The sequence below is a fragment of the Dermacentor albipictus genome, chromosome 10, assembly GCF_038994185.2.
Source record: "Dermacentor albipictus isolate Rhodes 1998 colony chromosome 10, USDA_Dalb.pri_finalv2, whole genome shotgun sequence".
In the NCBI taxonomy this organism is placed as follows: Eukaryota; Metazoa; Arthropoda; class Arachnida; order Ixodida; family Ixodidae; genus Dermacentor; species Dermacentor albipictus.
Window position 1 is genome coordinate 47,341,348 of NC_091830.1, and position 17,961 is coordinate 47,359,308.

Sequence of the window (17,961 nt, forward strand, 5' to 3'; positions counted from 1 at the left end):
TCGGTCGGTCGGTCGGTCGGTCGGTCGGTCGGTCGGTCGGTTAGTTTGAGTTTAATCCACAAAAGCAACTATGGCCATGCTGCGCCAGTCAGAAGACAAAAAGACGCTGAATGCTTAACAGCCTGCGTCATTTGTTGGTTTGGAACACAAACACGAGATGAAGAAGAAAAACTTTGGCATGTGACTCGCTTTCTTTTGAAAGCACTGTCAGAGGAGACAGACCAATGTGAGATCTCCGGCTGCAGTGTTATGAAGTCCTAGCTGGTCTGAAGTGAAGCCCACTGTCAATTTGTCGCTTGGGGTTTTCCCTTTATTGGTGAAAAATTCCGCACGATATTTTTTTCTCTTTCTTGACTAGGCTTATGCTGTACCTGTTTTGCACATTTAGGTAGAAAATAAACATTTTTGTACTGGTAATTACATATCTCTTCCTTAAAGAATTAAGGAAGAACGCAGGAAATTCAACATATGCCCGACCGTGAACTGCTATCACGCTTTTTGTTCGAGTGCGGAAAGGTTTTGAATGGCCTTTGTTGGGACACGGCCACGTCGTTGTTTGGTCTTGCAAGCGCGACTGTGTTCATCTACTGTTGGGGAGACCTCAGTTGGTTTTGCAAGTTTCCACATCAGACTGGATATTTCTTGAATAATTTCCAGCCTGACATATCTTTCTTCACCTTTGTTGCGGCCCCATTTTCCAGACATCTAATCTATGCTGACCAGAACTACAGCAAGGTAATTTTTCCCCAAACGTTTCGCTTAGACGCATCTTGTACTGTATTTTCAGGTAGGCAACTGCCCACGTTGATCGTCTCATGCTTCGACGCTCTCGTGCTGTGTCGTGGTATGTCTTCGACCAAATAGTAGATAAGCTGTAATCAGCGCGCATGGTTCACCGGCTTTCGACTCGATGAAGCTAAAAGGCCTGGAATTCACGAGGGCATTCACTTATGTCAGCACGTACCATTAGGACTTTTAGGCTGTTAGGAGTATCTTACGAAGCGGTATCTTTACGCTTGTATCCACCCCACGATGCAGCGTTAAGAAAAATTGACTGTTATTTCATGCCTTCATCGCTCATGTGCGGAGGTAGCAGCTGCGTGCAAAGCACTTGAGGACGCTTTTGCAGATATCTGATGTTTTCTTTAACGTCCTACCGTTGTCGGAATGGATCTTGGGAAGACTTCGACTCAACAAAATCTTGGAGGGCACAGAGAGAATCACGGAGAGCATAAGGATATAAGCACGGAAAGTATAAGGAACGCAACGCGAGTTCAAAGAAAATTGATAGTGCCACATTGCATTCATTTATAAGTCTTGTATTTTGAGGTGCATGCACTTGTGTAGAAGAGAAAGAAAACGCTTTCTTTGCTTGCATTTGTAAAGACAAGGGCTCCAAGCTGCCTTTTCGTACAAAGGTTAATCCAGAAATAATGTTCCGATCAATTTTAGAAATAGACAACATTGTGTATACTCAAAGAAATTTACATGATTGGAAAGATGGAGCTCTGTTGTATGTTTCTACATAGTTACCATCATTTTCTACGCATTTTTGCAGACGGTGCTGCAACTTCGGTACCCCAATATCGTAGAACTCTGCCGCCAACTCGTTGAGGAAGCGTTTCATCTTTTCTTTGACTGCATCGTTCTTCGGAAGCATTGGCCGCTCAAATGTGCCTTTAACTTGGGAAACAAGTGATAATCACTAGGCTTGAGGTCTGGACTGTGCGGTGGGTAAAGAATGACAGTCCAGCCAAAGTTTGTCAAAAGTTTCAGGGCTTGACGGGAGGCGTGAGGTCGGGCGTTGTCGTGAAGCAGCGTTACACCGGCTGCCAGTCATCCTCGCCAGTGGTTCTGGATAGCTCGCCTGAGTTTTCTTAGTGTTGCACTATAACTGTGTGAGTTGATTGTTGTCCCAAGTTCCATGAAATTGATCAGCAGTATCCCCTTGCAATCCAAAAAAAAAACATTGTGCGTGACTTTGCCAGCAGAAGAAGTTTGCTTGAACTTCTTTGCCATAGGTGACTCTGGGTGACGCCACTGTTTAGATTTTCATTTCATTTCGGAAGTGAAATGAAACACACACGTTTCCTCGACCATAGCAATGTACTCCAACAAGTCTTCTTTATCTTCTTGATACTTTTGAAGAAACTGGTGAGTGCAGTCAAGGGGGTTCTTGTGGTCTGATGTCAATAGCCGTTGTACCACCCATCGCACACAACACTTGTGATACCCCATTTTTTCATTTAAAGCTCTTTCCACTGTACCGTAAGAATTCCCAGGAATCTGAGCAACGAGTTCACGCACGGAAACCCTCCTGTTTTGAAGCACTTCGCGTTGGAACATCCCAATAACCTCCTCCGAAACTGACAGTCTTCCACTCCGTTCTTCATCGTTGACTTCCTTCAGACCGGCGCTAAACTCCCTGTACCACTTTCGGACTTGTTGAACGGACATACACTTGTCACCATACACCTCCGTCAACTGACGATGAATATCCACGGGTGGAGTCCTTTCGGCGTGCAAAAAACGAATTACGGAATGAATCTCGCACTTGGCGGGATGAACAATGGGAACCTCCATATCGGACGGGTGCTAAGCCAAGAATGAGCGGCGCAGCGAAGCGCGGCCGGGGGGAACCGAAATTGGGGGAACAGCCGCGCGCAGCAGTGTTGCCGGATTTCTCCTCGCATCTTCCCGTGCGGCAGGAGCTCTTTGGGAACCTTATTTCTGGATCAACACTCGTATTTCGTTTCTAATAGGCAATAACGTTAAGACTGTGGCAGCATAGGCCTCAGCAACTTTAGTATAGTGTAGGACATTTTTTATTAAAAGGAAATGATAGTTGCATAATTGCTTGGCGGAAGTTTTTTGCTTTAGGCATGGGTAACGATACCAAGTAATTGATTGAGCAAATTGCCTACTGTGTATTGGAGTAAAAATTGGCACGTCGCGTGAAATGCAGTCGACGACGGCAGAAGGTAAGGTGGCGTGATAGTATTACCAAAATACCACGCATACCAAGGTTTTCGCGTACCGAAGACAGAGTAATAGAAGATCGCGCCGTAATATGATTCCGTGTTGTACTAGGAAGAACGGCGACTGCTGATTGGTATTAGATTTATGACAGGATAAATGTACAAGGCATTAACTGCCTCCCGATTTCTACATCTTTACTAACGAATTGTACCTGCATGTAAATAGATGGATTGCAGGTAGGATGGTTGATAGAAATTGGTCACGACTTTTTGTGGCAACCGTGTTCGTTATATATGTGTGCCAAAAAGCAAAAACAAATGGAGTGACACAAATATTTCAAAAGAATAAGAGCCCTCCCTTTTTAAGAGGCGACATACTTTTTCTTTCTCCGGGCCTCATCGCTGTCCGGCTGTAAAAAAGCAGGGATATGTCATCAATCACATAGTGTAAGGAACCAAAGCTTAACAGCTTTACCACCTCTTTTACAGGCTTGGTAACACTCGTAAAAATATGATACATAGTCACTGTTAGTTTTAATAAGGTTAGCATTCATAGGATACTGGAAGCACTGTCCTATCTGGTTTATTTTTTTGTGCATTTATCCGTTCTCCCACCAACTTGCCTCACTAAGTAATCCATAGTCTAATGAATAGAGCTTGGGCCTGCTCTGTTGAGGGAACCATGTTTGAAGCGAAGCGCTGGACCGAATTGGCTCACTGCGTGTGTTGCACTGGGTATGTGTCTTAGAGTATGTGGCGCATTTAAATGAAACTTCTTGCTGCCAACCTGGGTAACTGATTGTGTCCCGCTCATTGAAAAACACTTGTCGCGCCAACTTGATACCTTCGCACACATATTAAGGCAGTCTTGACTGAATCTATGCTAAGAGATCCGCCAAGGGTGGTCTTCGTGGCAGTGTGTCGCAGTGTGGCGCAGAGTTTCGCAGTGTGTCGAGAGGGATGCGTGAGAGAGAAACCCAACTTCACACAGGTCTCATACTTCACGCATTTCGCTGGTGGATATATACGGTATGCCGCTACATTACGGCAACAGTAAATGCAGAAGTGTCGACGTTTATTGACGTTCTTCCGAGAGTTTTACAGAAAGCTCATAAAGAACTAATAGAAGCTACTCTGCTAAAGGCGAAAATTTACTGTAGTTTATAGGAAACTGAGGCGCGTTTCCAGTTCGGTTTTTTTCCTAGCAGAGCCAGAAATCGTAGAGTGTAGCCATCGGCATGGGGATAAAATGATTGTTCAAATTTGTGGGCGATACCGCGCTGCTATTGAAATGTCGAATGCGCAACGTTTTGCTTCTCTAGGTGACTATGAACACGAGTCATTGTATTAGATCGCCTTTGTAAAAGCAAAATTATTCTGAACTGGCAACCAACAAAGGTGCAATAATAAGAGCGCTGAAACTGCACGTGTGTCGGATGCACGAGTTCCCGATTAGTTGCACCCGGGCATGGTACAGCTAGGTACTCAATGGCTGGCAATTCACTATGGCTGAACTGATGAACCGTAGTTCAATTACGCGACATGTTTTCTTTGGGCGCATGCCGCGGCAATTTTTCGTGTCACGCGTCAAAGATCAAATCGTCACTCAAAACGCAATCGTAGGCGTAACTGTTCCCGTTGGTAGCATGATTTACTCAGCAAGGAACGATGACGAACGCCAACACCAAGCGGCAAAAAAGTTCTGATTTAGCACATTTATTTCTTCATATCCCTCGTACCAGAGCTTCACATCAAGTATGGGCGAGTGGCTAAGAATAGGCACACACCTAAATGCACATTCCTAGTACCGGAGCCGTCGTTTAGGGTTCATATCACTTGCGTCATGTAAGCATAATAATTTAGGCGGATTGGTCAAGAATGGGTATATACGCAAGGCGCACAGCTAGTGCATTAGTTGTCTGTTTGCGTACATATGCGGTGGCACATACGCAGTCACTACTAAGATGTCTACTAGGCCACACAGAAGCCTGCAGTGAGCAGCTTTTTTTTTCTATTCGGGCAGCTAGGCAATGAACCAAATTATCAACTTGGCAAGACAGGAATGAGCATGTACACAGGGGCAATGACTTTACTGGTACAAACAGATGCAGCAGAAACGTGGAGGTCAATAAAGAAGCTTGAGAATAAGGCAAGGATAGCGCAACGAGGGATGGAAAGAAATACGTTAAGCGTAACTTGAAGATACATAAATACAACCGTCAAGATTGAAAAGCAAACGGCTGTAGCCAATATTCTAGTTGACATTAGGGAAAACACGAGTAGCGTTGGCTGCGATATTCAGAGTGCACATACCTCGTGGTTTTTATAGTGACAGAATAGGTGCGAAGGGGAGAGAAGCTAGGTAGAAGACGGCAGCGAATTATTTTTGTGGTGAGAGTAGAAATTTCGCACGCATAACTTGCACTAAGCCAGTGCAAGACAGGGGTAATTCAAGATTTCTGAGCGAAGCCTTCGTCCTACTGTGGCCATAGATATAGGCTGATGCTGATTATCCCCAGTTATATTGGGAGAAGAAACGTCTACCAATGCCAAACAGCAGGAATTAGGCAAAGAAATTTGCGTTTTAAATAATGCGGTATGTAAGCAGGTGTGCGAAGCATATTTACAGGACAGACTGTACAAGCCTCTAAGTTTTGCCAACGAGAAAGAAAGCCACGCAAACGGCGACGTTGAATACTTCTCTACTGACCTTTCTGGCAAGATGGGCGCAGAATACATGCCGTGACATGAAAACTTGCACGTTTGTTAGTGCCGGGTGATGAACAAAGATGACAGTTAGGAAAAGAGCACTTGCAGAAAACGAGCTTCACTTTTTTCGCATGAGCCTTGTTCAGTAAACAGGCAAGCCCTTGTAGCTAACATCAAAACCATCTGCAGCAAAAATATTTTCTGTTCAACAGAACATTTGATGTGGCTGCCCGTATACTGACTTGCGGGACTTCAACATTGTGGTACAAATTTCTTTCTAGGCAATCGAAAAGCAATATGGCTGCCTACCAGCTGCCTTCAAACTGCTCATATGGTTCTTCGTTAAAACCATCTCTTAAGTGTATTCTTGCAATGAACGAGCTTCGATAAAAGCGTTTGATGAAATAGCACTGATTTATATATAGTCATTGTAAGCCAGATAAATTATAAAACATATCGCAATACGAATTGACCGACCGAATTGACCGCGCATGCTTATGTGAGGATAAAGCTTCGCGTAGTTTCGTGCAGGGCGGAAACCTTTCGACAGGAGAACACGTAAAATTGGGATGTCTGGTCGTTTGAATAATTTGCTGTTCCCCCAAAGACACTGAGCGCTCGTAAAATGGTATTTCTCGTCATACTCAACGGTTCGAGTTTAATGAAACTACTGAAATGTCGGGTGTGGTTCTGCGCTATTTAATTATAAGTTCCGGCCTGTTACGTGCGGTGGCGGTTTGGCCATTTTAGTAAAATCTTCATTGTCATATAAACGTCGCCATGATCTTCTTTTTCGCCATTGCCTCTGAGAATCAGTACAGCTAGAAGTAGAGAGTAATAACTTGCAGCTGCCTACCAAACGTAACATCATAATTGCATGCATTTATCGTTCACTTTCTTTCTCTTACATCGAATTTTGTAAAGAATTAGAGCAGTTACTAAACACAGTCACTGATGAAAACAAGGATACTGTGATATGTGGTGACATTAACATCAACGTTATCAATGAGAGCAACATTCCGGGCAAGTTGGTAATCCATTGCTTAAATGATATTGCGCGAGAAAAAAAAACGACAAAGACGTAAGAGAAGACGACACACCAAGCGCAACATTATCAGCCATGACAGTCAATGCTGCTCTGAGTACTTACGTACTTATCTTGGCTGTGGTCTCTCCTCACAAATTACAGCTCCAACGAGATGTGAAATAGGCGGACCTAATACCTTAATTTACCACGTACTGTCTAGCATACCTACTGATCTTAGCACAGCGGGAATAGTGGAATATGCCGTAACAGACCATTACCGTAATTTTTTTTGGATAGGTTAATTGCATTCCAATCGCATACATCTCCCTCTGCTCCCATATTCCGTTCCCTAAATGTTTTACCTTTATGCATGTTATTCAATCACAAGCTGTCGCTATTTATGTCTCATCTTTTAAATACCGAGTTTAATATTCCAGGTTTTAGTCGCTCTAGACTCATCAATTATAACAAAAGATTTTCAGCACAACTCAATCTTCTCCTTCTAAATGAAAGAAGTAACTATGGGAAATTTACCGTCGCGTTTTCAGGCATTTCTGTTTGGAATTGAATACCATCTGATATGAAGACATCTACATTATTATCATTCAAGCGTAGAACGAAGGAGCTCCAAAAGGACTTCTTCTTGGGCAAGTTGGTGCTTAGATTTCCTAGGTATACTTTGTGGCGCAAAATACATTTCTGGAAAAGGGACAGAAGAAAGGGAGACAGTGAAGCGCCAAGACAGTGAAGCGCTTTGGCGCTTCACTGTCTCCCTTTCTTCTGTCCCTTTTCCAGAAATGTATTTTGCGCCACAAAGTATACCTAGGAAACGAAGGAGCATTTCATGAACACTTTATCTGACGCGTAGCATAATTTAACGAACCAAGAAATTATTAGATTTTGTTCACTTTACCACTACACAATTTACTTTTCAATTACCGAGTTACCGAATTTTGCCTTAATGGATACTTCTCCTCGTTGTTAGCTTTACGTGCCATTCATCCTCGTTTGAATTGTTGCATGTTATTTTTAAGATTTCTTCAATTATTTTTCTTCTTTTTAACTGTGTGAATATACTTGTGATATTTTTAATAGAATGTTTTTCTCTCTTACCGTTTATTTCCGATGATGATGTATAAATTGTATAATATATGACATGACTCACTGTTCGCCACGATCCTACTATCCCCTTTCCATGTCTTGTTAGGAGCTCCCCCTGACAGTTGTTACTTCGGGACCTCCGAATGTGTACTTATACCCACCTTGTATTTGATTTTGTCAAAAATTAATATTGATTGATTGATTAAAACAACACTATTTCATTATGAGGCACTCAGTATAGGGGACCATGGAATATTTTGAGCATCTGCAGTTATCTAATGTACATCCAATCTGTGGTACACGAACGCTTTCGCATTACTTGCCTGTCAAAATGGGAACGCCACGCTCGGGATTGAACCCACAACTGCATGCACAGCAGAACATTATATCCGTTTAACTACGGCGGGAGGCGGCGGCGTCCCTTGAAAGAGCTGTAAATATGCCAATGAGCGAATTCGGATATTTTCTCATCAAAGTGCAGGAAAGAACCGAGTGCTTTGCTCGGTTTCGCCCGCTCATACGCTCCTGAGACCCAACCGCAAAGGAACCGACTCTCTGCGGATTTTCGGCGTCGGCACCCGCTGCTGCTGATGATGATGTATGCGTTTTTTTGGCGCAAGGGCCAGGTATGGCCAAAGAGCGCCAATCGGCGCCTGCAGGCGGCACGTGGCGCCGACGCTTAACGAGGTTTGTTGACGGCTCTCGACGACAACATACTCTTGCTTTCGACGTATTTCAAGCATGGCGCAATGTCGTCCCATTGTCACTTCTCAAAGGCTCCGAAGTTAGCCTGCCAGATTTGCATGGTGTTGCGCTAACGAAACGCTCGTTTTTACTCAATAAAAAAATTACCGACGATTACGTTACTTCCTAATGCGAAATTTGAGCGCAGCAAATAAGCTGTTTCACCTTTTCGATAGATTGAGGCAAAGAAATCGAGCAACACATGTATGCGCTATCACAGAATTTTTTTTTATTTTTCACACGTATTCCTTTAACAAAGACTCCACTAACAGTTCTTGACAGTCATGAAGGAAGCTTTGTGGTCGGAGAAATAGACTGATGTATGTTCGACTTGGTACACCAATGCTTGATTCTCAAAGACGAGATCTATACAAGTGCCTCGCGAGGTTGTCACAGCCGTGGGACGCGTTACGAGCGAGAGGAACGGGATGTTCTCCCGCATAAGTGTTAGGAAATTGCTGTTTGTCTTTATGTCAACATTAAAGTCCCCCACTACTAACATCGGTGTGGATCGATGGACGGTTAATGCGAGTTGCAGGAAGTGCACGACGTCTTTCGTGAGTGCGGTAGCGGACTCACGAAAGCGGTATCAGTCGGTCGCTGCTAGCGCTGGGGGGATGAAAGGGGGGCGGAGCTGGTTACGAGGCCGACGACAACGCCGACGCGAAACCCTGGAACGGACGCCAAAGAGCCATTTGTGTAGCCAGCCCTCCTCCACAGTCTCTCCTCCTCCCTTCCATCATCCTCCCTCGCCCGGCGAGCCGACAGCGCGCATGCGCGGCGGCGGAGCAGATTCGTCGGCGAGCTGGTTACGAGGCCGACGACAACGCCGACGACAACGCCGACGCGAAACCCAGGAACGGACGCCAAAGAGCTGCGCTCTAAAACTGTCTTTAGCTTTAGCACAAATGTAGACAGCATTTTGGTTGTTCTCTGTACTTAAACATGTAGCAGCAGTGGCATGGCATCACCAGCAGCACCTGTATTCGGTAGTGTTTGATGCTGTCAGCATCATACCTGTATGTACTAATTTGAGGCTTCTTCCCTATATAAAAATTAGGCTTGCACACGATACACATGGTCAGTGAACTATTGTAAGCTCTACTAAGGTTATCTTAGCTGGCTAATTCACAGCAATATCTCATGTAAATGAAAAAAACAATGCATAGCATAACATGGACAGCTAGCCAGCACCAGTCAGTAACTGAAAGCGAACATTAAAAGTCACTAAGTTTCGCAGCGATTTCAGTGATCTCACGTTGTGTGAAAAGGTTGATGTAGTGAGTGGGTTTGTGGGTCTCTCTTAATAGGTAGCTGCTTGAAAATGCACAAAACCTTCAAATGAAGTGAAGGCTCATACGGCGCAAGACAGGGCAACCCCAAAAAGTGAGGAAACGTTTATTGCCTTTTTTTCTTCCTAACAAAGCAACGGATAGTTATTTGGGTTCGGTTCTTTAGATGCATCTTCGCAAGAGGGCAAGAATACACAGTATGAACCCGGCGTGGAGCAAACAACAAATTACTGCACACGCCATTACACACTAACAAAAATAACCGCGCATGCCGTTACAGACCCAACAACACAGCTCTAAACGACACTTCAGTTTGGCTTTTAGTAATTCGTTGTCACAGTAGTTCACTTGACTGATGGTGCACGGAAAAATATGACCCATGAAAGACATTTCTTCTACAAATGATTTCCCTTATTTTCCATTCATGATACTGTCTTTCAGATGTAAAATTTGGGGGCAAAGGGTTTGTTTCTCTGTCTATTTTAACCACGCCATCATAAATTCTGAAAACCATCCCTAAGTGCATGTTTTTTTCTTTGCCGCTTAATAGTTCCCACCCCAGCCCATACTTAAGTGCAGTAACACTAGAAGTAAAGTTATAATTATTCGAAACAAATGAGCTGCGTGGTTTTGTGCGAGTTCAAACATATTGTAAAGGATGTTAGTTTGCGGGTCCCAGACCGCACAGGCGTACTCTAATATGGATCTTACATTAGTAAAATAGTTTTCTAATTTTCGATGCCGCTGTCCTTGCAGTTGCGTTTGACAAAAGTCAGCATTTTGCAAGCTCTCCCTGTTACATATATTAATTGCTTATTCTAAGTTAGGTCGGATGAAAAAGAAACCTTATTTATGCTCACGCATTTACTCGTGATAGCAGTACAGTATGTAATGTATAGTCATACACGTATGGATTACGTTTATCTGCGAGGAAGATGAACCGATACTCATTGGTGACTAATGCGCAATCTGTTCTAGGTAAAACTGCAAGATTGGTGCGTTCTATTTTCTAGTCATTGCTCGAGTAGCCAAATAAATGCTCACTCCATGAGCACTGTGAAAGAGAGCACAGAGATTTACAGTCAGGAGGCCACAGTGCTTAGCCTATATGCCATACCTAAAAATGATCAACAAGAAAATATTCATTGTGGCAAATTAGGTGCGCATTCACATACACAATTCAAATCCGCACATCAAAAATAACATTTCTCCCCACCCCGCATTACTAAGCATTGTAGACTTTATTGCAGCGCTTTGTGAGTATAAAACCCACAAACACAGCAAAATACCCCGGTAATTCAAAGCCGTGGTAATTCAGTACCTTGAAAATAACTTTGTATGGGGCCTAAATAATATAATCCTCCTGCATATGGGTCACCTTAGTATCAACTGATTTCTTTACTAGTTGTTCACTTTGATGTTTGAACTGTACGATGCCACCACGCACTTCTGTATTCCTGCAGGCACCCTAGAACAGCTTGGCTATGCGCGAACATCTCTTTCCCTCACTCTGAAATGAAAGCAGTACACATTTGATGCCGAAATATGCTTATAAGCATAAATTTCTTGCATTCAAAGAAGCCTTTGAAATGTAACGGTTGAAGGCCTGCTTTTCTGGAGCGACATTTTACATTTAGAGTGCAAGACGACGTCATTCCAGGGATAGAAAGGACACAACACAAGCACTTGTGTTGTGAGCATGCACGCATGCATTTCTCGTTTAGAACTCAGAAAGATCTGTGCAAAATATTTATAATGTGTCAGACATACATATGGTTATTGATAAAATGCTTTGCACACTGACACCGATTTTTTTGCAACTTGAGTAGCACATTCATATTGGACTACTACATACAATATCCGTCTTGCACCTTTCCTTTGATATCCTACCCTCCAACACAAAACACAAAAGCCCGGAATAGAATATTTCTTTACGTCACTATTGAAAAGGCAAGCAGATATCGCGATCACACGTCTCACTTTTTCACACATGAAGGCACTTATTGCATGCATTGCCAGTGGTATATCTCCTAACATGAATATACTTTGCTCGGCATATTCATTTTTCCCTATATATATTTTAGCTTACCCGCAAGTTCTCTGTGCCCTACATGTACAGATACCTCCTTTGGTAGTGGTATGTGTACTGTGCCTTCATTAGGGCAGTAAGTGTTATGAAAGCCGTGAATTCTTAAAATAGAAAACCTATCAAGTCTAAACAAGGAACGCGCAGGCAAGAGAATCTTGACAGTAATGGCTTAGATGTTGGCACTTTTGCAAATCTTAGTTACCACTTGTACTCTCGTATGGTTGTGACCGATACGCTCACGAAGGTTTGGGTCATTAACATTTCAACTGATGAGAACTGTTGCATAAGTGAACATCTTCCTATGCCTCTGTCGGCAACATACGTGCATGTATCGGGTCGAGCTGTGGGATAATTGGTGTAGCTGAAGTGATGTATTACATGATTGTGCAGCTTTATTTACACACGCATGAACGTGAACCCAAGGTCTGCATACATGTTGTGTTTACATGTTACTGCGCACGTCAAACTCGCAGCAAAACTTATATTATCAAGACATAAGTATGTATCATATTTTTTGCAGGACTATGTTTTATTAGTTACGCAATGGTTTCGTTTTCTCGCACGCAGAAGGTCAGCTTCATGCATAAATTAACCTCGTGTTATTGATCTAAGCTGGGTTTGGGTGTCATTTGCAGAATATAATAACACCAAGCAGTGTCTGCGTGTATGGTTCTAAATTCGGTGGTTTGAGAATATCTTATAGGAGTGGGTTGCAAATTTATGTCAAAAGAAGAATGTAGCACACTGAAGAAAACAGTTTGGTTCATAATATGTAGGGCGCAGACATTCTGGCGGCAGAGTCAACTGAAAATTTTGCGGGCAGTTCGTCCTCATTGGTGGACTTCAATCGCATGACTAATTCTGACATATTTGTGAGAATTTGTGTTCAAGATGTTCTCATGATGGCCAATGGGCACCATTTAGATTTTAATATTAGCTGAATTCTCAGGCGCAGTGCACCACGGCCATGGACATGTTATAGAATGACAGGATGCGAGGAGCATCTTTCCATAATCTGGCAGCGCGGCCGAACACTGTACGACTAATGAGTGGAACGGTGACCACTTCAAGTGTCCACTTCATGACCACTTCAAGGGTCCGATATCTTACACCCGGGAATGATTGGTAGCAGTACGCTTATAGCTAGATGAAACAGTAGTGGAAAAGCACTTAATAGGGACGCTTTGCAGGCACAAGTCAGTTTAAGGCACACTCTTCAGCACTGACTACCCGCAGAATCAACAAGAGGATCGAAGCTAAAGCACTTCATAGGGAGGGTATGCTGGTACTAGTAATAAATTTTGATCGCAATAAAGTGATGGCTCGTGCCAAAATGGGTGGCACAAACCACACAGCGAACTAGGGTGAACCTACAAAATAACGGCAATATTTTCTTTAGCTTACAATGCCCACTTTAATAACGTGACCATGGCTAGCCAGTGAGGAACTGTCGGCAAGATTTCTTTCGGGCGGGTTCTGCAGGCTGCGAGTGCAATATCATAAAACATCGTCTAACCTGTTCATTTTTATATGCATATTGCTTTTTGTCCGAAAACGTAAATTTGTGCAGATTCAGAAGGAAGCATCCACCTCTTGTCTGTAATATACTCATCTAGCATACCACTGGTGTCTACACAAACAGACCCCGTGCTTGATCACCGGCAAAAGCCAAGCAGTTCGGATTTTTGAGTACGCAAGCCGCTTTGATCACAAAATATAAAGCTATTTATTTAGAGCCAGGTAGAACTTCCTGCCATTCACACAAATGTCCACCTGATAAAATTCACGGCTGCCTGAAATTTGCAATGTTTATTAAATTAGTGCTCTCAAGCCTGCCCACATTTCACGACAGCGCTGTATGTATTGAAGTATGTAACTTTTAAGAGGTCCACTAAATTCCCTTCGTCTATAGAACGAGAAGAAATGGGGTTAACTAAGAGGCCCGGTTTTTATTAGTGATAGCATAAGAAGCCAACAAAAACTGACACCAAGGACTACATGGAGGAAATTACTTGCGCTTAATAAATCAAATAGAGAAACGAATAATTATTAAAAATTTTTGTGGACGAAAAAAAAAACTTGCCGCTGGTGGGAAACAATCCCACAAGCTATTTGCATCAATTTATTGTTTCTTTATTTATTTAATAAACGCAAGTAATTTCCCCTATGTTGTCTTTGGTGTCAGTGCTTGTTGGCTTCTTATGCGATCACCTATAGAAGCATTTTCAAAATTGCCATAAAAACTTTTTAAACAAACAATTCATGCACGACACAAAAAAGGTCTTTGTTAGGGGCTTTCTCTATCGGGGTACTACAAAAGAAAACGCGATGGACAACACTTACGCGCTACACTATTCACAACTAAGCACACCCACATCGCATAAAACGAGACTTTTACCCCTTGAACATCTGCGACACGCCGCTTCTATATATCACGATTTGTATCTTGCAACCACAATTCGTAACAGCAAGACCCCAACTGCAACGTCGCGTTCACCATGGCGCAGCACAGTCGGCAAAACCGATAGCTAGGCAACAAAAGCAGGTCGCTATTAATGGTGTCATCACTTCTGAAAGTTGTAAAGGTTTGGTATTCACTACATCGCTGCAATGAAGTGCATACATAGTACACACACAAGGAGCGTAACCTGAGTGTGCCGAACAAACACTACTCATTTCACCAGGTCCAGAACATGCGTCGTGCTCTGAATGCACGTGTATGCGATGGACTTCTCGTTTGCAATGCAAATGCGAAGCAGGGCACAAAAAATCACGAAGTTAATGGCTTAAAATATGGTTTTCCGACGCTCTCGTAAACATTAACACACACATCCTGCGCTCCGTCTGTTTCTAGGCGATCGTACGCACTCATGAGGCCTGGAAGGGTATCCCGGCTTGGTGCTTTAAATTATTATCTCCGTGGATGCTGGATAAGTATAGCGAAAATCATAAGGACGAGAAAAATAGACTGTTTCTGACGCAGCTGTAGTTTAGGACCCGCGTGCCTGCTTTGCTTCGCTTAAAGCAAGCGCCATATTCGCCTTCCAGACGCCCCACACCACGGATGGGGAGGCCGGAACCTCAGTCTGTAAATCGCCTCCGAGCTTGCTAACATGGCGAATCGCGTAGTCTTGGAGGCTACAGTTTGTTTTCCTCTTGCTGCTAACGCCACTTCCGCCGTGGACGGTGAAGTCTAGCGTGCTCGGTCAAGGGGCGCCGAGCGAGCGTGAACCGGCAGCACGCCGCCGGCCGCCGCCGTGTGACGCCGGTCAGCGCCGTCGCCGAAAATCCATCGAAGATTTCTTCTTTGTGGTTAGGGCTTTACACATTCCTTGTGTCGTTCAGAGTACTTGTCCCACCGATACCACTGCAATGTTACTGCAACCGAGCACGATGAGTGCCGGTGGTTGTCTTTGCGTCTAGACAATCACACAACTTAGAAACACTCTCCGTCCGCCCTATGCAATGCAATCAACATAATGCTGAAGGGCACATATTAAATTGAGATAAAAGAAGTCACAGGCTTTCGCGGCACACGCTGCACAGCCACAGTGTAAGCAGGAGGAGCGGCTTCATAGTAGCTCTATTTTCGGTAGCATCCACTAGAGTGTATTCGCGACGAAGTCTCTGCGCGTCGTGTTCACGAGTACGATCCGTCGACGTCGATCCTTCGAAGTCGTAGCTTGCCGTCGACATCGACGGTGAACTACGGCTTCTGCTGCTCTCTGCACAGTGCTCTGCGGAGCGCAACCTTTCCTGGTTGCAGACGCTCACGTTGATCTACGGTTCGCTTCTTCAGCTGCGGTTCGTACCTAGCGAGGAGGTTCCATAATGGGCGCCGGTATATATCCAGACCGGTATCCATAGGTATCCAAGCTACGCGAAACATGTCGCATCCCTTGGCCAGAGGCACAATACGATTTTATTGAAGATGATGATGATGATTATGATGATGATGATGATTTATTGGCACCGCCTTTGAAATGGGGCGGTGACAAATTAACTCAAGCCACCTAGTCACCTAGCTGGCTTGAGTTAACTAGGTGCGGCTTCATACAGGACGCAAGTGCCACATGCAGCTGCTGCATGTCGAGACACTGGTGGTTTATAACGGAACAGCAATGCTAAGTTTGCAATTATGGACGCTATGCGGCACGCACGTCACCTCGCGTGACAAAAAGCACAATATGATACTAATTATGATGATGAGTAATATGATTTATTCGCAATTCATTGAAACGCGAAGGTGAAAAAGTCACTTAGCGTACTTGAGTTTATTAGGTATGCATACATGTTTTTCACTCTAGCATTTTCGTATACATATCCTTAATCTTCCTCTTCTTCCTCAAGACTTCTGTATCTACCATGTACCGCGACTATGCACCTGCTGCGTGGCGTGCCACGTGGTGTAATAATACGCAACTGCAATGCAAAGCGTGCACGTATCAACGCTACGCGGCGCGCATGTCCCATCCCGTGTCTCCTAACGAGCTAGGACGCGTTTAGAGGGCATGTTTCCATTGCAAAGCAGCCTACGCTCATATGGCTCAGTGGTAGAATAGCTCCCTGCTACACTGGGGGCCGGATTCAACCCCGTCGGTAAGTAAATATTTTTTCGCTATCACAGTAATAGCTACGCCGGGCACAGGTGGTGGCGGCGGCAGCGGTGGACAACAACGCCAACAGAAATGGCTATTGAAATCAGCTCACAACAGCTTACGCTCTAGAATCGCAAGACATTGGTCTCTTTTTGACGCTCAGCTGGCAATCCTGCAGCTCCACATCAGCAGTAGGCTGCTACTGTGCATAATAACTATGTTAATCGTTACCTGTGGCAAATACCCACTAATCTAGGTCCACTAGGAACCCTGAAGTGTAATTTAAATGGAATAAATACAGGCTGAACAAGCTTAACAATTACGCATAAAAACTGATAATAAAATTGCAATTCGACGAAATAAACTACCAGATGGAGATGAAAAGTGTAACCAATAATCAAAGCATCACCGCCCAAGTAGTCCGTAAATATGGTTAACCAGCGAAGCTGAAATGTGCGGCCCCGGAGTTTATCACTGGGTTAATCTCGATGATTCGTAGAACGACGGCTTGGTAGGCTGCCGGATCCTCGGTATGCAGTTGCAGTTTGAGCTCGGCTGCACGAGCCTGTTCTCGTACCCGGACTGCAGCATCTGAACGGCGTAGACGAGCTCGTTCCTGGTTTTGCTCGTGGCGTTGCCGATGGAAAAGGGCCTGCTTCCAAGGAGTACGTATGACGTATGGCGTACCCATTTTGGAGCCGGAGAGAAACTGCTGCGCGCGTGTTCGGCTGCGGCGTAAATCAACGGCGTCACCACTGGCGCAGCTAACCCAACCCCTCCTGCATAGCACAAGGCATTTTCACTCTGATCCACGAAGTCATGTTACCTGGACCCACTGCCATAAAAACTAATGGGGATGCTCCCGAGTAGGCAACAGTGATTTTGACGTCACCGCTTTCATCACGGCAATCTTGGGAATATAAATTTTGCGTCAGCTAGCGTGACCTCATGGATGGGAATAAACAGGCCTTGTGCTACTAGGTGGTGTGGCTAATCGCGCGCCTCTCTTTCTTTGTCTTTCTGCTTTTTTCGCGCATTCTCATGGGGTTGCGCCGGGAGGGGGGGGGGGAGTTTCAGCGTACAGGTGACCGCCAGACAGACGGGTGGACGAATAGGCTAGTCATTTACAGCTTTGCTGTAAGAAATTGGGTGCCGGGCCGATGCCGGGTGCCGATGCCGGGGACACAACCCCATTAGTGTGCTAAAATGTCTTGTGCGAGCTGCTGAGGGTGTAAGGGCACATATGGGCACTATGATAGGAAAGTTTGTAATTGAGTACGCCAATACACACTTATTTACGCATTACGAAGCTAACATGCTCACCTTATGATAGGCCTAGTGGAGGTCCTACGCATTAATCTTGCAATGGTGCTCGCTTCCTGCTCGTAAGGAACCCACTATGGTCAAATGTAGTGGACGCGAA

At 44.3% G+C, this 17,961-nt stretch overlaps 1 protein-coding gene across 4 annotated transcripts in view; it reads right to left on the bottom strand.

The window, feature by feature from the left end:
- Positions 1-17,961, bottom strand: part of LOC139050731 (uncharacterized) — a 123,332-nt gene that overhangs the window by 20,557 nt on the left and 84,814 nt on the right. Inside the window, exon 5 of one of the 4 annotated variants that reach the window (XM_070527415.1) lies at positions 3,357-3,388. The exons of the other annotated variants lie outside the window; for them this stretch is intronic. Within the exon in view, the coding sequence (XP_070383516.1) occupies positions 3,357-3,388 (32 nt within the window). The remainder of the gene's footprint in view (positions 1-3,356; positions 3,389-17,961) is intronic. 4 annotated transcript variants of the gene reach the window in all.